Genomic DNA, 20,508 nt, shown 5'->3' with positions numbered 1-20,508 from the left:
CTCCAACTCTCTAATCGTATTCTGATTGGGCCGTTCAACTCTTCACACACCTTGTGGGCGATCCCGAATCCCATGTTGCCATATCACAGGTGTGTATTCTCTCTTCCTTTCACCTAATTTCCACATGTACATATTCTGATATTCATGATACCATTCAGAGAATAGAGTATGCACATCCGTTGTGCCGGGGCTTTGGAAAATAATCAAGACGATGTATATTGGCCTACGCGGTAAGCGGTAGTGGGGACCGTGATTGGCTTGCTTGCTTATCTTTTGTAAGATGCATTAGTTTGTCGTCGTGATCCTCACTTGGCGGCTACATGCACGTAGAATCGGACAGATGTGAGGAGGACACGTTCTCGCTTCCTTAGAGGCCAAGACTGAAAAGAAGCTTCATGAACTGATACAATTTCTTTTCCTAGCTGATCTCGCAAATAGTACCGTTAACGATAAAAGAAAAGAGTTCCCGAGCCCGAATCCCAAGTTCTTATCGTAATACAAACCGTATCTTTCGGAATGTGAGACATAGCAAACGCTATACTCGGTCGGAAGAACTACCACGGCTCCGGACTCAAAGTATTTTCGATAGGAGCTAGGATACACAAGGACATGCAAGTTGAGGAATATTTCGTTAACCTTGATAGGTGCGTTTTTTCCGAGCTCGATGACGTTGAACGTATAACCGATTCTCTCGCTTTCTTAAATTCTATCTTCGCCAAGACGCAATTCCCGATCCGTGAGCATTGCCTTAGCCAGCTTCCTTTCAGTGCCGATGTTTCGGGGTGGAAGCTAGTATGCAGTAGAAGCTTCGAGTCTTGCTGATTGCGATGTAATTGTCTTGGGGGGAGCGGAGGGAGCGGAGCAAGGATATCAATTTTTGCATCTCTCCGTCTATCGCCGTCTCGTACAAGAGCATTTAGTGAGCCTTAGGGGGGCTGAAATATGCGCTCGTGGAGCCGCTACTTTCTTATTGCTTCGATGGAATATTTTTCCTGTCTAAAATTATTCGGACTACTTCAAGGTCGAGTAATCACAGGTAATCACAAGTATTCACCGACCTCGAGGTTTTGCATGCAGACGTATGTACATAGAGTAATAAAAATAGAGCACATAATCTTGGCATCCTTCAAGACGGACCAGTGCCGACCTCAGATATAAGCGTGATTAGTACCCACAAGTCAAAGCAATCTTTTGCGATTTGGATTTGGCAACAGATGAGTTCAGGTGGCTTAGGCTAAGCCACGGTAGAGTCGCTGCAAACTTCAAGATGCAAATTTATCCATGCAACGTGTTACCCTCGTACTGCGATGCTCAAGAATTTCTCTTCACAGCGCCTCCTCCACAATCTTCAGATTTGATACGGAATTCGTGACTCTCCATCGATACACGCCGAAACGGGCTAGAGCTGACAAAGTAGTACACTTTGATAGTACCCAGTACATATCCTTTAATCAACGAAAAAAATGGAGGACTATCAAGCCGAGATTAACTGATGCCAAGACGAGGGTAGAATCTCGACCGAAGGAGGAGGAAGAAGAGGGGAGAAGAATGAATAGGGATGGGAAGAGAAAGAAAGGATAAGTGCTCAAACTGAGATACATAGGACAAAGATATCGAGGCTGAACTTTGGCTGAACCCGGCGGACTGAACTCTACTGAACTTAGCCTTTAGAACTGAGAACCCTTCGTAAGCAACACAATCGTGGGATTTATAATGTTGATCGGAATCTTTTTATTCCTCACCTCACAACCAGCTCAATTGATAAATAAGGGCCAAGTAAGGCCAAGTCAAAGCCAAGCGTAAACTTCATTTGACTCCACCTCCACCTGAGTGAGCACGTTAAGTCCCTATGGCGAATCATTCACCGTTTTTCCTTCATCGCCAGACTGCACAAGGTGAAGTGGCTTCTCATGAAGTGGCCACAAGGATTTTTCAAAGTTGAGTCCTCTGCTGGTAACATATTAGGTTTGGCAGATCAGCTCGGTTCATGCCGTCAAATTAAACAAACCAATGGTCCAACGGTGATTTATGTATAGGCGATAATCGCTTACGATACCAGACGATACCTCGCAAACACTTCACGACATCGCCTGTGAAATCGAGATCCTCAATTCATACCATTTCTTCGTTTTTAACTGAATAAGGGATGCAGCCACAATAAAACCCCCCTACATTCTTTCTTCGAAGGCGAGCAAGCCATTCGTGCAATGTCTATCCCTCTGGACTTTCTGCGCACACAGCTTACGCCGTCAATTGGTACCTCACTTGGAGACTTCCTTGCTGAGCGTATCGCTGACTCGGATGTCAAATCCCTTTTGCACTGCATCCCCTCTACATCTACACCCGCTCTTTACTCTTCTGACCCATCGAGGCCACCTTTGTGCCATGATATCATACATTCGTTTATTACAAACTTTACCATGCCATGCTCAACCTCTGGACGTCCCCTTGGTCCAAATGACAGAGTTATGGTTGTACTACCAACCGGTCCGTCAAACGCACTCGCGCTCCTCTCTATAGCCACCTATCATACCTGCGCACCGGTGAATGCCAGCTGTACTGGGCCGGAGCTTCGAGAAGACGCGTTGAGACTCAATGCGAAGGCGGTCATCACGACACGAGACGCTGAAGAACGTCTTGAACTTCAGGCTATGCGTGACGAGCTTAATTGCGATATCATATTCATTCAGGAGCGTTCTTCGGGACCGCCTGGGCTTTTTGATATGTCTGTCATGGGACAAGAGAATACTATAATAAGGAGGCCGTCACAACCTCATCGTCTCACAGACCAGTCTTTGGTCTTACATACCTCTGGTACTAGTGGCAAGAAGAAAGTCGTCCCTTACACATTGCATTCTCTTATTGTGGGTACATGGGCCGTTGTACACTCTTGGGATCTCAGGTCGACCGATGTCAATAGTATGTGGCAACACATGTTTCATTCGTAATTCTGACACCCAAACCTGTAGTGAACATGATGCCTCTTTTCCACGTCGGTGGCATTGTCCGTAATCTTTTAGCACCAATCCTTTCCGGGGGCAGCGCCATTATGTGCTCCGGATTTGACGCTATCGCGTTTTGGAATCTATCAGCTCAGTTAAAGGCCACTTGGTGCGTCGCGTTCCGCACTGATCCCCGCTTCTGCTGAATTATCTGAAGGTACTATGCTGCACCCACTATCCATCATGCTATCCTCACATCCCAGCCTGAAAACATCGTCCCACAGCGCGATCTGCAGATTAGAATGATTTGCAATGCTGCAGGAGGGTTATTGCCGTCGCTGGCGGTTGACATGAAGGAACGGTTTGGCAATGCTGTTATATTGCCATCTTACGGAATGACGGAGTACGTTCGCCTCTCTGTTCAGTCATTCCCGTAACTAACCGTACTTGTGTCTCAGGTGTATGCCCATCGCGTCTCCTCCTACAACGTATCAATTGGAACGCCCAGGCTGCTCTGGGATTGCTTGCGGTCCATACCTTTCTATCCGAGATCCGTCTAACATCGAACATGAACTACCACGGGGAAAAACTGGCGCAGTTTCAGTTCGCGGGCTACCTACGTTTGCCGGATATGAGGTTTCACCCGATATCAACGTTCCCCTGGACACATCTGCGTTTTCTAGTGAGGGATGGTTTGACTCTGGGGATATGGGATACATGGACGAAGACGGTTATCTCTTCATCACTGGTCGTTCGAAGGAAATCATCAACAAAGGTGGTGAGGTTATCTCACCGTTTGAAGTTGAAGAGGCCATTATCACAGCAGCTAGAGACCATGTGAAGGTAACTCCATTCGCACATATTTCAACTGGTTCGATTCTGACCGAATCGGCACAGACCACTTTAGCGTTTGCAATTGATCACTCAGTTTTACAAGAAGCAATCGGTGTAGTGATCGTACCTGTTCCAGGCCGACCCGTCATTGGCTTGGCCCAACTGCTCGACTTGTTGAAGGAGCATTTGCATCCCTCCAAATGGCCATTCGCCATAGTGTACATGCAAGATCTCCCGAAAAATAGGCAAGTTGAATAATCTACAGAATTTGTACTAATTTTAATGATATGTTGTTTAGCGCTGGGAAGCCCTTGCGCATCAAGCTAGCTCAACGCCTCAACCTAGGGAGCATGTCGGATAGCGTTCCAGCATTGGATCGCCATTTCGAGGCTGTTGTTCCTCCTCCCAGTGCCTCCTTGTCTGACCCCATCCATTGCACTGTTGTTCAAATTGATCTTCGTGAAATTAATCGACTTCTTGCTGATATCAAGGGAGTTAAGAATGTCGCTGTCCGTTCTCGTCAAGACGGCACCCCGGAAGCTTTCGTTTCTGTGGGTCCCCAAGAGAATCTTGATTCGACCGTTATCAAATCCAGCCTTGCAAATTTTCTGCCTGGATACGCCATTCCAGACATTCACGTCCTAGCTCGTCCTCTACCCTTAATTGCGGGTGACTTCGATTTTGCATCTATGGAAGCGGACATCATCCAACAGAATACTGCGTCCATGTCCGCGAGCGCTGCTGTTGTGCGCGATATCGTGGCTGAACTTCTGGATATCGAGCCGGGGATGGTCTCCGGGGAATCTGATTTCTTCCTCTTAGGTGGCAACTCTCTTCTTCTCGGAAAGCTATCTTATCTCATTCGGAAGAGAACCAATGCTAGCATCGCTGTCGCAGCCATCTTTACCAATAGCTCTATTAATGGAATAGCATCTCTTGTCGAGGTCGAGCAGCGGAAGCTATCTTTGGAATCATTGGTAGATGAAAGGATGCAACCATATCCAAGTACGAGAAACAACTCCGAATTGACATTGGGGTCCAACGGCAATCGTAGCCCTAATTCAGAAGGGCAAAAGGAACGAGGGCAAAATCATCCACTCAACTTGATCGTCCAGGCTATACCCATGGCTCTCTTCTATCCTCTGAAGACTGCCGTTACTTGGTCCATTCTTTTATTCATTCTTTCATACCTGGCTCCTGCTATCAACCAGGACTACTTCCAACGCATGCTTGCCCTCATTTGTGCTATTGTGATCGCTCGACTTTGTGTGCGAGTGTGTGCTCCAGTCGCGGCTATAATATGCAAATGGGTCGTGATTGGGAAATACAAGCCTGGCAACCATCGGATGTGGTCACTCTACTATCTAAGATGGTGGCTGGTGAACCAGAGCCTCGTTTCGGCTGGGCGCGGTATATTCGCCATGCACCCGGAATTAAACAAACTCTACTATCGCTTGCTAGGCGCGCACATTGGCAAAGATGTTTCGATTAGCAAGCATGCCCATCTTGGCGAATTCGATCTTCTGACTCTGGAAGATGGTTGCAGGATCGATTCTTCACTCGTTCGCGGGTTCTGCGTGGAGCGTGAAGGCTACTTTCGTCTGGCGCCCATTACTATTGGCCGAAGAGCGGTTGTGAATAGCTACACTCAAATCTCGCCCGGTGCTATAATACCTGAAGGCTCTGTCTATGGACCTCACGCATCCTCTCATGAGTCTCCTTCACCGCCATCCTATGCTGCCTACAACCGGACGTTGTTCATGGAACCCAATTGGCCGCTCAAATTCTTTGTCGCCTGGCCGATCATCATTGCTGTCACTTTTGTGTCCTATATCCCTTGGTTTATCATACTATGGTTGATGGTGTCGAAGACCGCTATCGTCGAACCCGGTACGAACAATGCCCTTGTCTCCGTTGTCTACTGGTTCTCGAATCCCGAGCGAGTTCTCTGGCATGCTGTCTCAAGGATGGTTAGAGCAATCTGCACTCCCCTGCTGCAGGTAGTTTTCGGAATTATGGTCAAGCGCACTTTGGGGCTCAACAGCGAGCATCGGGCGAGCGACGCAACCCAGCTCGTCCTACTTAGGAGATACATCAATTCAATATTACTCTCTCAAGGTAAATTGAAAGAGGCATTTTCTCTCATTGGAACGCACTACGAAGGCGTCTCTGTAAGTTCCCTCTTCTTCTCATCTGACATTCAACTGACGTTGTCTGCTAGTTCGTATACCGGATGATGGGTGCTAAAATCGGTCGCCGAGTGTATTGGCCTGGCTCAGGAATCTACTGCTTAGACCCCGAACTGCTTGAAATTGGAGACGATGTGAGCATAGTTGGGCTAAACGTTCTACACACTCTCATATTCCTATTCAGGTCGTGTTTGGTTCCAGATCGGAAATTTATACCACTGACAGACTTGGCTCCGAGAAAATTCGCATTGGAAATGGGGGTTAGCATATGTCAATCCACCTGTCTACCAGAACTAACCAAATTCCAAATCAGCAATGATCGCAGACCGAGTGGTTCTTCTACCGGGCACTACCGTAGGCTCGCGCGCGGTAATGGGTTCCGGTGCTTTGTCGAAGAGAAACGCTACGTACGAAGATGGCTCCACCTGGATGGGTAACGGTAAGGCAACATAAAAGCAATCAATGAGAATTTCAATTAATGTGACCTCTACACAGACCGTGGTCAGGCTATTTGTTTCAACAAGGGCTCTCCATCTTCCTCAGGTGGCGATACAATTACTCCTTTCGGCCGGGCTTTCTACAGGCGTCAGGCCAACTACTTTGTGTGGCCTTACTTCGTTATCCTTTCTATCAACCTCATAGTGACTGCTTGCTCTGCTGCCTATTGGTCTATAAGTGCCGTCGTTGCAGCCCAACTCCTTCACCAATGTTATATCTATCTGCCTCACTTCCGTCTTTTCCAAGACCATTGGTACCGCTTCGGGATTCTGTACGGTCTCATATCCGCCTCTTTCATCGTTGTGCTCAACATTCAGGCCCTCTTGTGTGTGCTGTGGGTCCTCTTGACGAAGTGGATTGTCATTGGCCGAAGGAAACCTGGTCCTTGCGCTTGGGACGAGAGCGATTACTGTCAACGATGGCAATTACATCTTGTCCTATCGCGCCCTCTATACAAAGGTTACGGTATTGGAGGTGTTCTAGCTCCTATAACCGGTTCGATCTACATTGTTTGGTTCTTCAGAGCCATGGGTGCCAGCATTGGCAGCAACTGTTGTCTATACCCAGGTGGAAAGCAAGGGCTCATGACAGAGCCAGATTTGCTTGAAGTGAGTATAACAACATTTACCAATAAAAATTGACTGAATTACAATTCCAGATTGGGGACGACGTTTCATTGGATAACTGTTCTGTCGTCGCGCACATCAACTCCCGAGGTAACTTTGCTTTGAACCCGCTTAAGATTGGTAATGGGTGAGTAACTTTTGATGAGTTTGCATTCTGCTTGACCAATGTGTATCTATAGATGTGCCATGCGTACTGGCTCTCGATTGCTTTCCGGGGCGTCTATGGAAGACAACAGCATGCTCTGCGAACACACTTTGCTTACCTCTGGCGAAGTCGCTGAAGCTGATTCGATCTACGTCGGATGGCCTGCCAAACGAATGAGTGATTTCGAAAAGCAACGCAGGTTCGACGACGAAGGGACAATGGTCTTGTCTAGTCCTCCTGCTGGAACCCAGATGTGCTCCGTTTGTCACAAATCCTCTCGCGAAGTTACCCTCGCTCCATGCGGACATTATACCTGTGATTCGTACGTCGATTTACAACTATGCACCTCGTAACAGATAATGACTTTCTTACAGGTGCATCTGTCGTGGTCCTCAATGTTCAGTCTGCATGGATTCAGTTTCTTCCCCGACTAGTACTATTAAATTTCAATTACCATTTGCTGCCTAGACCAACATCTACTTCAAGGGTTATAGGCAATCCAACCTTGGTTAAACAAGTACCATTTTTGGCATGCACCACCCGGTTCGCTGTATCGATAGTATCCTCTAGAATCTTTCTAATCAAAGTTATGGACGCTTTCATGCTTTCGTTCTCCTAATCATATCCATACCATATGTATTTTTGGGCATGTACATACATTCACATGCATTTGTTACTTGTTCAATCTCATAGATTTACTGGCTCATGGAAGCCCGGGTTTATAAGGACGTCGCATCCTTGAGAAATCTCAAGTCCGATTGGCAATGATGTATGTACTCTCGACAAGGTAGCCCCTATAATTTGCCTCACTCAATGATACTCAATTCCCTCGTCCTCGCCTTCGCGAACTGGTCTTTGTAACAATTCCAAATACTAAGACACACGTTAGCATTCGATAAACCTGGAACATACCACACAGCGACATGGCATGCATACCGAGTTAATTCTTCTATGTACATTTTTTGAATCCGCATAACCTCTTGTATATCTGGCTTACCACATTGCTCGACGTGTATTGGTTTGCCGACTGCATGGTGGTCAGAAGTTACCAAACCTGAATGATGCATTAGTTCACTCACCGACAACGACAATTTGTCTTCGGTATGGCAATAGGCCAATATTGTCTGTAATGGCAGACCCTCAGTATCAGTATGGCGAGTTAGACCAAGACGTGCCGGAACACACAATTTAACAATCCTCGACCATGAAATAAAGGGAGGGTGAATCCAAAGACAGACTGGAATTTCTTCTGTAATGTATATATCGTAGTACCAGGTTGATTCGGCATTTGTTCATAGATCTAATAATGGCAGAACTCGATTTTCTTCAACATCATACGCCAGAAGAGCAACTCACATCGTTTTCTCCAAATGAGAACACCGGGACTAGATCAGCTCTGCAAGAACAGATTGAAGACCGATAGCACTCCAACCATCCGCCAAACTCACCCATGTTGAATTGCAACTTTGATGAATCCTAGCCTGAGCATCTCATGAAATAAGAACGGGCAGACAGGGAAGCACGAGACGAGTGTAACCTTTTTCGCAGCGTCAAATCTGCAGTTCCAGGGTGGGCGCTCAAACTCTCAGCAGCACCTCCAACAACGATTGTTATGGCAGATCCAGGACCGGACTTGAGTATGTTTGAACAAGATTGCTTGCTAACGCTGCATACTCCCATAGCAAGGATCAGATCCCGATAAAAAGGCATACGAAAATTGCTGGCAAGAGTTAAGAGATGTGGTTTGATTCCAGGAAATGCTGCCGAAAAACCAGTAGCTGAATGGGAATTTACATTAAGCAGATAAAATACACATGTATGTATAATGTAAGCACCTTCGGTTGCAAATGTTGCTAACGCTCCCCTGTAAGATGTCCTTCAACGCACGCGAAACGGATGAAGTGACTGAAGCAGTTACATTCCAATAATGCCTGCAGAAATTATAAGGTGGCAATCATGAACACCGTCTAATAGAGACGAGCCTAGAATACGCACCATGAGGATGATAACCAAAAACATATGGTCTATCAGGAGGAAGGTCCGCTTCCTAAAACGCGATTGAATCTCTACTTATGCCCTTATTCCTGGTGCAACGAACCTTCAAGAGGCTGAATGTTGTGTAAGCACAAGTAGTACGTGCAAATTATTCACGCACTCACGAAGCTGGATAATAATCGGCAAAATATTTCCAGAACGCGAGTTCCCGAAACCACCGACTTGTTCTTCCACCATGTTCGGGACTTTGGTCTATCCATATCCATATCTGATACATGGCTAAAAAAGGCCAGAGCGACGGCACTGAGCTAGATGAACGTTATACTCACTCGACAAGTTTTGAGAACATGATACATACCATAAGAGAAGAAACAACACTGTCGTGAGGGCTATCGCTACCGACCAAGCTGCCACGGCTAACATCTGCATCCTCCGTTTCCTAGGTATCCGTGCTGGAGCAAATCTGTAGAGATATCGTTTCAGGATAGACAGAACGAACAGGAAAGCTCTATAGTTTGACGGACTCGATATTGGAGTGTATTGTGATAGGTTTCAATGGTGTTACGGACAAGCTCGACAGTTTTTCCTTCAATGATGAATTTGAAAGCGAGCGAGAAGCATTGGATAAGTTCTTGCCAACGTCCATGGTGGGCAGAGCATGAAATGTGGAGAGAATATCAAATGGGCGGTACAATGAGGTCAGAGTCGCGTCTGACACGTGATTCCTGATGAAGAATTCTAATGGTGTGGTGCACCGGAAGAGGATGCGACTTCTGAAGCCTTTTTTTAAAGTACAGACCACAGGTGCCTATCTATACGTACGGCAATTCCAGGGGCGTTTTCTCAGAATACATATCAGTTTCCTTCCACAAGCCCATAAAACACTTATTACATTGATATCGATGTCTATATTATTTGCAAAGGGAAAAAAAACAGTACAGCAACGTTTGGCATTCATGACGTCTTGACATCGGTCCGAATTTTAGCTCATTATTCATGCATACAGATCGTCATCTCCGGCATCGTCAGTGAAACCGGTATTGGACGTCGCCGTCCCAGCAGGAGCAGTGGCGGTGGTGCCATCGCTCTCTGGGAACTTGAAGTTGTTACCAAAGCCGCGGGATTGTTGCAGGTTCTACGTAACGAAGAAAAGAAAGATTAAATTATTAACTTAGATGCATGTCAATGTTTTAGCTTACCTGGGAGAACATCTCATATCGTCTAATGTCTTGGTCAGATACCGAACGACGAGCATATCTCATCGCTTCCTCGAAGTGGGCCCTGATTGAAAATTCTCGGTTAACACATTGGTATACATCAGGCAGATAAGGCATACCTGGTAATTTCCGGAACAGGGTCGTCCTCGTCTTCAACGTCTTCCTCCATCTTCGCATCATCACCCTCTTTCTCCTGCTTCTCCCGTGTTCGTCTGATGTCTGCATCGATAGACTCACGAATAGCAAGTTTTGCCGACCGCTGACAAATTTCAGTGAGATCAGCACCAGAGAATCCGTGCGTGCTCTTTGCCAAAAAGTTGAGATCTACGTCCGGCGCAAGTGGGGAGTTCTTCAAAGTAGCTTTCAAGATAGAAACACGTGAGGGCTCGTCCGGTAGAGGTATGTAGATAAGTTGGTCGAGACGACCAGGTCGGAGGAGGGCAGAATCAATTTGATCTGGCCTGTTTGTGGCACCGATGATGAAGACGTTTTTCTTCGCGTTCATACCATCCATCTCCGTAAGAATTTGGTTGAGAACACGGTCACCTGCACCTCCAGCATCACCAGAAGAACCACCTCGAGCTTTGGCGATAGAGTCGAGCTCATCAAAGAACATGACACAAGGCGCCGCTGCGCGAGCCTTGTCGAAAACGTCACGAACGTTGGCCTCAGACTCACCGAACCACATTGTGAGCAGTTCAGGACCCTGTAACACAATGATTAAGTATGGTCAATGAATAGGACATAGTATATATCAGTCACCTTGATACTGATGAAATTGGCGTTACACTCGTGGGCAATGGCTTTCGCCAACAGTGTCTTACCAGTACCAGGAGGACCATAAAACAAGACACCCTTTGACGGCGACATACCGTACTTCAAGAACTTCTCCGGATGGTCGACGGGGTATTGGACAGTTTCCTGGAGCTCCTGTTTGACTTTTTCGAGGCCACCGATATCGTCCCAGGTGGTAGTCGGCACTTCTACGACGGTTTCCCGCAGTGCGGATGGGTTGGAAGTTCCTAACGCGAAGCGGAAGTTCTCCATGGTCACACCAAGAGAATCGAGCACCTCAGCATCAATGGTGTCCTCATCGAGATCGATGAGATCCATCTTTTCACGGATTTGCTGCATGGCGGCCTCTGAACAGAGTGATGCTACATCAGAACCGACGTAACCGTGGGTGTCAGCAGCGATCTGATAAGTTTTTGAGATGAGAGAGAATTGGTTAACGGAAGGGGAACGGCATACCTGTTCGAGGTCAACATCATCAGCCAACTTCATATTCTTCGTGTGGATACGAAGAATTTCGAGACGACCGGTGGGATCGGGAATGCCGATGTCAACTTCACGATCAAACCTACCGAATCGACGCAGAGCAGGGTCGATAGAATTGGGTCGGTTGGTCGCGGCCATGACGACAACATTCGAACGTGCTTTAAGACCGTCCATGAGCGTGAGTAATTGCGAAACAACGCGACGTTCGACTTCTCCGTTGGTCTGAAACGAAAAAGTTGACCAATAGTTCGACGTTCATGGTGACTGTGAAACTCACCTTTTCACGCTTAGGTGCAATGGAGTCGATTTCATCAATGAAGATGATAGCGGGTGAGTTCTTCTCTGCCTCCTCGAAAGCCTTCCTCAGATTACTTTCGCTCTCTCCTGCCATCTTACTCATGATCTCAGGTCCGTTGATGAGGAAGAAGAAGGCACCAGTTTCATTGGCCACGGCGCGTGCCATGAGGGTTTTGCCTGTTCCAGGAGGTCCAAACATCAGTATACCGCGCGGAGGCTTGATACCGATGGACTTGAAAAGTTGAGGATGACGAAGAGGTAGCTCAACAAGTTCACGAATTTGGGCCATCTGTTTGCGGCAGCCACCGATGTCGTCGTAACCAACATCGTTCAAGTTTGATTCTTCGTCCTCACGTTTCACTGGATCACCCTCTGATAAAACGGAGTCAGAAATTTGACGGTTATAAGAAATACTCGAGAACATACCTGTGTGAATAACAGTATCTTGTGCGACTATACAGAATTCGGCAGGGTCTGTTTCCATGACCTTGAACTCCACAGTGCGCATACCTCCACGCACGAGGAAGGTGTCACCTTTGCGGACGGGACGATAAGCTACCAAGATTGACAGATAAGCATAGATCAAGGGAAATAAAAAACTTCCAGACTGACCTTCGAGGAAATATGGCTTCAAGTACACGTCAAATATGTTTCCACTCAATCCCTCAATCGAGTCGTCAAATGGCAGAATATGGACGCGCTTGCCGTATTTGATGTCATTGCAAGCATGGACATTGACGAGGTCGCCGAGCTTCACTCGTAAATTGTTTCGGGCGACCTTGTTCATCTGGATTCTGCCCTCCTCCACATCGTCAGAGCTCAAACAAATGAGCACGGTGTCCCTCCTCTTCTTGCCACTGTAAGCACAGAGTAAGTAAAACTTCCGAGAACCCAACCAAAGATATTTGTACCGGATGATAATTGTGTCACCACGAAATAACTGCAAGAGCTCCATTGTTGCAGGGTTCATACTAGCCACTAAACAAATATCACTTGGGTGATCTAAGCAGTAAGCGGTAGATGAGCCTCACCAGAGTTATCATCGGCGGTGGCCTCGTCGACGATGAGACGATTGGGGCTTTAGAACTACTAGTAAGTATGCAGGTTTAGAGAGGACAGTGATTCGTACGATTTCTTAGGTCTCAAAATAGCAGTAGAGATATCATTGGGACCGGGTTGAGGCGCTGCACCACTAGGATCCGCCATTGTGATATAGTCAGGAAATGAGAAGAGTTTTGGGGAGATACAGTCAGAGTGGAAAACCTTTAACAAAGCGACGCGCGTCGCGGAGTAGCTGACTTAATCAGGCCAGCGCCACGTGTTTGACTTGTCAGTACGCCTTCAAGCACCTTCTTGAACTTTCCAAGATAACCGAGGTAAAGTAGTTGTGTTTATAAAAAGTACTATCGTGTAAGAAATACAGGAGGCATGTTACATCTCATCCAGGTCGAGATCTAGCTCGGGGAAATCCCCAATTTTGACCTTGTCCGGTTTGACGAAAACTCCATAATTTGGTCGACAGGTAAAGTAAACATTTCCTTGGACGCTATAAGAACGGAGATGGTCAGACAATGAGCCTCATCCTTGACTGACAGAGCACGTACGATCCGTTATTCCTGCCAAGCGGCTCGTCGTACTCGACACCGACCCATACGCCGGAAGCGAAATTTGTTTCTCCTACAAACCGTACTGTGCCTCTTTTCGACAAACCTGGCTCGGAGGATTCCACTTCACATCTGGAACCAAGAGCAATATCAACTGCCGGGGACGCTTCCCTTACTTGATCGGTTTTGGGTGCAAATCTGCCAACCTTATGCTGTTGTTTGTACGCAAGGACACTGTCTGAATTGAATGAATCGAATATTGCTGTTGGTCTCAATGAGAACACAACAAGGACAACTGACCTTTCCGTTCAGCATAAGCATCGTCACTCAGTTCAAACTTTTCCACTTGGGATACATCAGTCAACTGTCCAGTGAAGCTCGCAGATGGGTTCAGATCATCTACCTGGTTCAAGCTTTGAGCAATGATCAGCCTGTTCGCTTTAATTAACAGCGTACTTTCAACACTTGCCAGTCCCTCAGCGAATAGAAACCAAGGGCTTTACTGTCGTCCGAAAGTTGTACAACGACCGTTGGGTCGTCGTCCGAGTTTAACACTGATATTAACTGGCTAAAGGCAGGTATTCCTGTAAAAAGCTCAAGTTTAGACTGCGCAGAGATGTGTAAGCGCTTTTGTCGATAGCATGATCATGAACATACCTTCAGCTGTCCGATTGTGATATGAGGATCGAAGCGACGCTCAGATCGCGTATCCGGAGAGACTACAAAGACATGTAAGGTGCTCGACATATCCTCACAAGAGATACAAGTGGTAACAAAGGTAGATCGTTCAGATCGTCCGATGTCGAAGGCTCATCATACGCGAGCACGTGAATCTACGTAAATACAATGGACGTTCCGACCTGCTCCAACGCGTTCTAACCTTCTCATGATTACAGAGTATAGCTGTTGAGACATTCTCATCACTCAAAACAAATAGAAGCATTGATTTGCATCGATAAAATATCCATCCCATTGAATACCGCCTGAGTCTACCAACAGCTACCAAAGAGTATTTAGATTTCAGGATAGCAAACGAAATATGATCCTGAAACTCAAGAACTTGCTGTAGGAATGCACAGGATCTACACAGTAAGTATTGATTAGAAATTCGAAGCAACTAGCACATCTATGTTCCGAAGCGCTTCAGAATGCTTACCTCGCCAGGTTGCAGATTGTCGCACAAGGGGTCAATATCGGTGTTGGCAGCCTCCAATTGAGCGGCAGTGATGTTGAACATGTTCGCAATGGAGATGCAAACATCACCGGATTTGACAGTGTATTCCGCTGTGCAGGGGATGCAAAGCTGCTGACCCACGAAAAGGTTGTCGCAGTTGGCATCCACAGCCTAAGAGTGTATTGAGTCAGTTAACATCCTCCATCAAGAACTTTGGGGTCTTACTGGGTTAGCAGCCAACAAGGCAGCATCTGTAACATTGAACTTTGCCGCAAGAGCCACACAGTTGTCGCCAGAAACCACCGTGTATGTTGTCTGGCAGGAAGTCTGAGCAAGGACGTTGGCACCTAGAAGATTATTTGTGAGCAACAGCGGCTACGCAGCATGCAATAAATACTTGCCGATGAAGGCACCAAGAGCAGTGACCAGAGCAAACAGAGGGAGACGAGCAAACATTGTGGGATGAAGGGCTAGGAGATTTTGAGAACAAGGAAAGTAGGGGGAGAAAGAAGGAACTGATATCCTGAAGAGAGCAGATGTGAGACAAGGGTTTTTATAGGTTTCCAGCTCATATTGTATAGAGACCGGCTGGATATTCTGAGTCAACCATGGTCTGGGAATAATAACTTTGGAGGTGAAAAATTACGTCCAAGGTAGGCGTGAGTCAATCCTCGAAGTCTATATACATGAAGATAAATTCAGCATATATTGAGTTTTTTGCAACTCAATGAATGTCGACTCATCTACAACAGATGCCAGAGATGGATAGATACAACATATATGGAAATTTCCCTGGAACTGTAATGTCTTGGCAACAGCGAACAAAAAGTCAAGTCAAGCACACTTACGTGCGCCCGCGAATTAGTTACGCCCGACCTACGATAGTAATAGCTGAAGCTGGCTGAAGATGTGAGTGACAGGTATATGATACAGACTCAAAACTAAACACACCTGTAAACTCCCAACTGTTCCAACAGTGTTGATTCGCTTGCTCAAAAATACCCTTGGAACCCATTGACTAGGTCGATGATTCGCCGCATTGAAAGCTGTATATTGTATGTACATACTGTACATTTCAAGTTTTCAAGACCGACGAGTATCGCGGGCTATGAGTAAGGCGACAGGCACAAGCGCATAACATCACCATCGTGTGCATCTAAATCAGTGTGCAAGAAGAGAAGACGGTGAAAAAAGACCGTAGAGCAAATAATAAATATAATTTGGTTCCCGCAGACAGTTAATCATGAGTGAGATTGAAGACGAACATTAAGCGCCAGTCCGAGTTGAGCGCCGGTGAATAGTACGTGATGCAGCTGGGCGCTGAGCTTCCGAATATTACTGCATTATTTCTTCTCAAGGCTACATGTCTCTATGAATTTCCTCAAGAATCTGAAATCGCACATGTCAACGAACGATCACATGCAGGACGTTCGAGGTAGCCGTCCAGACTCAGACTCACTGCCTCCTGAATGGGCTCCTGCACCAGAAGCTTCTGTGCGTCACATGTACTGCTTTGAAGCTTGTTCAATACTATAGTCGGCTTTCAACTTTATAGTACACCCACGGTCATTACAACGAAGCAACGGATCAGGAATATCAAGATGGCATATCGTTCTGCCTGGAACACCCACTGTATCCAGCCTCTCTTGTTCCCTCCCGCTTCGTCGATAAAATCAAACTAGAGGGTGCTAAAGTATGGGGCTTGGAGATACCCCAGGATCAGTATAGATTCTCTGGAAGAGTGAATAACATACCGCCAGACAGTAAAGGGCAGAACGTGGTCCATGTCACAACAGAGAAGCACTGTAAAGACTATTGCTTGTTAAGCAATCTGCCTATTGTTGCAGGCCTGTATGACACGTCTGGACGAGAAGGCGTGTATTATGAGGTGATAATCCATGAGATGAACCCCCCACGGAGCTTCCTAGCGATTGGTGTGTCAATCTATCCTTACAAGCAACGGACACATTTTCATGTCTCTTGCAGGGACTTCCTGCCGACCATACCCCACCTTTCGTCTTCCAGGCTGGAATCGTCAATCGACTGGATGGCACCTAGATGATCTGCGCAAGTTTTTCGAAGACTCTGATGGTGGTCGCGACTTCACAGATGATGGGGGAAAGCTGTCTCTTCCCTGGAACCCCAAAAATCGCAGCGAACAGTATATTCCACTTGGATCCACCATTGGATGCGGGTACATATTTCAAACCGGCTCGATTTTTTTCACATACAACGGTTTGCGTCTCCCGAATGCTTTTGATGGGGCCCACCTTCCTCGCCGTGAGCGAGATGTCTTCGCTGCGATTGGAGTTTCTGGAAAGACACGATTCGACGTGAATTTCGGAGGCGAGCCCTTCCGCTGGATGCCAGGGAATACTTGGCAGTGGAGAGTTGAAAGACTTATTGGGAGCCTGCACGCCATCGATGATAGCAGTACTAGCGGAGATGGAGATGACCTACCTGCTTATTCTCGCTAATACCATATCCATCTGTATTCCAGCACCTTACAATTATTAAGTATGTAATCGACGAGTCAAGCATATAAATAATTTTACAGAATGCAATCACAGAAAAATATTCGAGAAATAATTGCGAATTCCCAGCCTTCCACTAGTGACTAAAGCACCAATGTATCCGTCTGGGCGAACGATAAATACCGTCGGGGTGTCATGAGCGACATCGTACCCCGAATAAGCATGTCCCTCTGTGTCGACCAAAGTCATGTCGGATAAAGTGAAGGAAGAAGCAGAAGAAGTACGCGGCAGAATGAAAATACTCTTCAGGAGATTCGAAGGATATTCACGAAGGGTTCCTGAAACTTCATCAGCGAAGTCCCGTCCTGTAGAACCAGGGAAAACCAATGCACTATGCTGCGTCGTGTTGAGCAAGTCAAAGAGACTGACGGTGCTAGAAGTCTCATTAACACCCAGCTGTGCTAGACAAGGGGCATCTGGGGCTCGATCTCCGGCTCGGACAGTGCCATCATCTCCTGAACGGTACGGGTCATTCACTTCGTCTTTGTCGGTATACTTTTCATCCGACACGAGAGGAGCGCCACGGTAGTTGATACCGAGCTGACGAAGTTCATATCCTCGCACAAATTCCTGTTTCTGACCTACTTTACCAACAAATTCTTTCTGGAAAAGTTCAGTAGTTTTGTTGAGCATTGCCGCTATCACAGGTAGGCGTTCTTGCGAGTAAGAATTGAGGAGAGACTGAGGGGCGAGCTTTTTTTGCGCCAGCGCAAGCTTCCACGCAAGATTGAACTGTGTGGGGAGAAAGATGATTTTGTGGTTCAAAAAATGAATGCAAAATGAACTTGGAATGACTCACAGAATCTTGCACACTTGAGTTCATACCCTGAGTTCAAGCTAGCGGTTTGAAAGCCAGTATCGGGAGGGGCAAAAGCGCTTACCTGTCCGCCAGTGGGACTGTGGACATGGGCTGCGTCTATCGAAACGACGACATACTGAATATTTCTTTGGTTGATTGACCGATTAGAACCTACCTCCCACCAAGAATACTCTGCCTTCCCCAAATCTGTCCACCATCCGAATGTTGGGTCTAGTCCCGAGTATCAATACCATGACGAAGGCATATTATCATATCACCCACCGCCACAACCCCATCCATACTAACTCTCCAAATTCGATGTCCCGCCTCCCGGTGAGCTCATGGAAGGCCTTTACCATTTCTTTGCGGCCGGAGGATATCTTGTCAATGTCTAATTTTCGTTTTCCTCCACCAATCAGGAATTGATACAGGTTTTTCCCTTGTACCGCGCATGGCCGCATGGAAACACTGTATCGAACCATAGTAAACTCAGTAGATTCAAGAAGCGAGGACATACATGACTGGCTCTGCCTGATCTGACTGTCTCCAGATCGAAAAGTCAAGCTGTCAAAAATTCAGTAACATATTTAAGGTCACCCCGGTCAGTCGAATGAAAATGCCCATACGAACATGGTCCAGAGGATCTCCTAGGACATAGATATCGCCCGTAACGGCGTCCATCTCAGGACTTTCTCCTAGGAACGTTAATCCTAACTGCTTGCGAACAACGCCCCGAGCTCCATCGGCTCCGACTAGCCAATCAACAGTAAAACTCTCCTCGACTATCTTGGAGTCGACGATGTTTACAACATGTACAGAGTTCTGTGCCTAATTCAACTTGAATGCCATAATCCGCAAAAATATGTTCTCGAAGAAGTTGCTCCTGACGATTTTGACCTAGCATACGTGCGTTAATCTATAGTCAAGTTAGATGGGTGTCGAACTTGGCGTTTATATCAACTCGAGAGTACTCACCAGAGGGCGATCCGGAGTATTGACTAGAGATTGCGCTATAGGAGTGAGATTCGGAGGTTTGCCATCGTCTGGCATAGCAAAACTTCTCAAGTTTGTAGGTGGAGGAGAGCTTCTATCAATGATGTCTGGCAAAATGCCTAAAAGTTTGTATAGTTCCAAAGTTCGCGGCTAAATCAAGAAAAAAATTAGGAGGAGAGATTGTATGCAAATAAGGAAAGTGCGTATGATGCACTTGTATCCCGGCTCCTCGTTCTCCAGGATGGAACTGAAGCTGTTTCTCCACAATTCGGACAGAAAGGCCATTACGTAGAAGCAAAAGAGCTAAGCTGAGGCCTAAGAATTTAGATTAATGAAACTCATCAGGTTCGTGTTAAACAGCGATGAGTCCATGGCGAACCAGATGGGCCAGCGCCGACCTGAACAAGAAATTAGGGCGAAAAGAAATTAAAAAAGCTGAACATACGATTAAGACGTTAACAGACATGCTATGAAAGACAACATGTTGCCATCTTTTGTAGCTCTATAAATGAATCTGAACCGGTTACCGGCAGAATATTGTGTAATACTAGGATTGTCACCCTCCTATTGATTATCGTTACTGGCCATGAGTGGAGAAATCCATCCTTGATGAGGGCAGGACTATGCCGACATATAGCGAATGTTTCGAAGGTCTTGCCGATCTAGAATCACAAGATGATATCCGTAAAGTAGCTACGAATACCCAATCCGCCACTACTAACTAGAGCACCGATATATCCGTCTGGGCGAACGATGAATATCGTCGGGGTGTCACTAGTCCTAGTCATAAGCGATATCATAGCCCGAATAAGCATGTCCCTCTGCGTCCCTCTGCGTCGAATAAGTCTGAACAAATCAAACCGACTGACGGTGCTCGCAGTGTGGCTTTCACATTGCTGAGCTAGGAAAGGGCATCTAGGGGCTCGATCTCCGGCCACTTACTTGAATATTTCGTCCTTGTCGGTATACTGTTCGTCCGATACGAGAGAAGCGCCACGGTAGTTGATACCGAGCTGAAGAAGTTTGTTTTCTCGAAATATGTCCTGCCTCTTCTTGACGGAGAACTCTTTCAGAAGTTCGGTGGTTTTGTTGAGCATCGAAGCGATTACGAGTAGACGTTTTATGTGAGTAAGAATCGAGGAGATTGAGGTGCAAGTCCTTTTTGAACCAGCGCTAGCGTCCATGTGGAGTTAAACTATGTACGTAGAAAGAGGGTTCCATGAATTAACCTGGAATCACCTTGGTTGTCGACGTCGAGGTTTCTCTGCCACTTGTACACATCTCGGAGATGTACGCAAATTCAAAAATTGGTACTTTTCTCACAATAAGCGCGCGCTCTACATACCTCATGAACAACGCAATGACTGAATCAGGCGAATGGAT

The 20,508-nt window shown here is 46.6% G+C and overlaps 7 protein-coding genes across 7 annotated transcripts; 2 read left to right on the top strand and 5 right to left on the bottom strand.

Annotated features, from left to right (window-relative positions):
- The first annotated feature begins 2,034 nt into the window (after window positions 1-2,034).
- On the top strand, window positions 2,035-7,785 carry C8R40DRAFT_343107 (acetyl-CoA synthetase-like protein). Its single transcript, XM_046234780.1, has 12 exons — window positions 2,035-2,919; window positions 2,970-3,111; window positions 3,160-3,345; window positions 3,401-3,785; window positions 3,840-4,021; window positions 4,075-5,947; window positions 5,998-6,099; window positions 6,150-6,225; window positions 6,279-6,404; window positions 6,461-7,071; window positions 7,122-7,216; window positions 7,269-7,785. The coding sequence occupies exons 1-12, from the start codon at window positions 2,208-2,210 to the stop codon at window positions 7,585-7,587; spliced, it is 4,809 nt and encodes a 1,602-aa protein (XP_046085123.1). The 5' UTR covers window positions 2,035-2,207; the 3' UTR covers window positions 7,588-7,785.
- A 255-nt stretch (window positions 7,786-8,040) lies between these two features.
- On the bottom strand, window positions 8,041-9,875 carry C8R40DRAFT_1048595 (diacylglycerol acyltransferase-domain-containing protein; the record flags this gene model as incomplete). Its single annotated transcript, XM_046224517.1, has 13 exons — window positions 8,041-8,107; window positions 8,171-8,261; window positions 8,314-8,358; window positions 8,420-8,534; window positions 8,591-8,630; window positions 8,683-8,715; window positions 8,772-9,012; window positions 9,070-9,110; window positions 9,226-9,277; window positions 9,329-9,342; window positions 9,394-9,537; window positions 9,588-9,692; window positions 9,754-9,875. 13 exons carry the CDS (start codon window positions 9,873-9,875, stop codon window positions 8,041-8,043), a joined length of 1,110 nt encoding a protein of 369 aa, XP_046085122.1.
- Window positions 9,876-10,223: 348 nt separating this feature from the next.
- Window positions 10,224-13,227, bottom strand: C8R40DRAFT_1171949 (P-loop containing nucleoside triphosphate hydrolase protein; the record flags this gene model as incomplete). The annotated part of the gene is made up of 11 exons (XM_046231797.1): window positions 10,224-10,364; window positions 10,429-10,510; window positions 10,566-11,152; window positions 11,209-11,643; window positions 11,698-11,946; window positions 12,002-12,393; window positions 12,448-12,576; window positions 12,634-12,878; window positions 12,933-12,999; window positions 13,053-13,099; window positions 13,151-13,227. 11 exons carry the CDS (start codon window positions 13,225-13,227, stop codon window positions 10,224-10,226), a joined length of 2,451 nt encoding a protein of 816 aa, XP_046085121.1.
- A 60-nt stretch (window positions 13,228-13,287) lies between these two features.
- On the bottom strand, window positions 13,288-14,415 carry C8R40DRAFT_1110893 (tubulin-folding cofactor B). The gene is made up of 5 exons (XM_046228338.1): window positions 14,283-14,415; window positions 14,082-14,231; window positions 13,926-14,028; window positions 13,626-13,863; window positions 13,288-13,567 (listed from the first exon to the last, which is right to left on the bottom strand). Exons 1-5 carry the CDS (start codon window positions 14,370-14,372, stop codon window positions 13,453-13,455), a joined length of 696 nt encoding a protein of 231 aa, XP_046085120.1. The 5' UTR covers window positions 14,373-14,415; the 3' UTR covers window positions 13,288-13,452.
- A 336-nt stretch (window positions 14,416-14,751) lies between these two features.
- On the bottom strand, window positions 14,752-15,126 carry C8R40DRAFT_1048550 (uncharacterized protein; the record flags this gene model as incomplete). The annotated part of the gene is made up of 2 exons (XM_046224511.1): window positions 14,752-14,970; window positions 15,025-15,126. Coding segments are annotated over 2 exons (321 nt in total), but the record flags the coding sequence as incomplete, so codon positions are not given.
- A 1,092-nt stretch (window positions 15,127-16,218) lies between these two features.
- C8R40DRAFT_1048401 (uncharacterized protein) lies at window positions 16,219-17,276 on the top strand (the record flags this gene model as incomplete). Its single annotated transcript, XM_046224498.1, has 3 exons — window positions 16,219-16,293; window positions 16,355-16,733; window positions 16,786-17,276. The coding sequence occupies 3 exons, from the start codon at window positions 16,219-16,221 to the stop codon at window positions 17,274-17,276; spliced, it is 945 nt and encodes a 314-aa protein (XP_046085118.1).
- Window positions 17,277-17,363: 87 nt separating this feature from the next.
- On the bottom strand, window positions 17,364-20,309 carry C8R40DRAFT_1171946 (uncharacterized protein; the record flags this gene model as incomplete). The annotated part of the gene is made up of 15 exons (XM_046231796.1): window positions 17,364-18,065; window positions 18,133-18,159; window positions 18,215-18,249; window positions 18,308-18,363; window positions 18,415-18,600; window positions 18,650-18,696; window positions 18,763-18,884; window positions 18,949-19,048; window positions 19,108-19,275; window positions 19,340-19,440; window positions 19,505-19,523; window positions 19,571-19,627; window positions 19,686-19,787; window positions 19,848-20,010; window positions 20,068-20,309. 15 exons carry the CDS (start codon window positions 20,307-20,309, stop codon window positions 17,364-17,366), a joined length of 2,127 nt encoding a protein of 708 aa, XP_046085117.1.
- Window positions 20,310-20,508: the final 199 nt, after the last annotated feature.

Source organism: Lentinula edodes (assembly GCF_021015755.1).
Source record: "Lentinula edodes strain Le(Bin) 0899 ss11 chromosome Unknown C8R40scaffold_23, whole genome shotgun sequence".
NCBI classification, from domain to species: Eukaryota; Fungi; Basidiomycota; class Agaricomycetes; order Agaricales; family Omphalotaceae; genus Lentinula; species Lentinula edodes.
Note: the sequence above shows the minus strand (reverse complement) of the source record. Positions and strands in the feature narration are given on the sequence as shown.

Bases quoted from the DNA above. Each gene is read 5' to 3' on its own strand.
- C8R40DRAFT_343107 (XM_046234780.1), top strand. From the start codon at position 2,208: ATGTCTATCCCTCTGGACTTTCTGCGCACACAGCTTACGCCGTCAATT. The intron at 6,100-6,149 runs GTGAGCATAGTT...ATTCCTATTCAG, and splicing joins TGCTTGAAATTGGAGACGAT to GTCGTGTTTGGTTCCAGATC. The intron at 6,405-6,460 runs GTAAGGCAACAT...ACCTCTACACAG, and splicing joins CTCCACCTGGATGGGTAACG to ACCGTGGTCAGGCTATTTGT.
- C8R40DRAFT_1110893 (XM_046228338.1), bottom strand. From the start codon at position 14,372: ATGTCGAGCACCTTACATGTCTTTGTAGTCTCTCCGGATACGCGATCT. The intron at 14,232-14,282 runs GTATGTTCATGA...ATCTCTGCGCAG, and splicing joins TCACAATCGGACAGCTGAAG to TCTAAACTTGAGCTTTTTAC. The intron at 13,864-13,925 runs GTCAGTTGTCCT...CATTCAATTCAG, and splicing joins TGCTTATGCTGAACGGAAAG to ACAGTGTCCTTGCGTACAAA.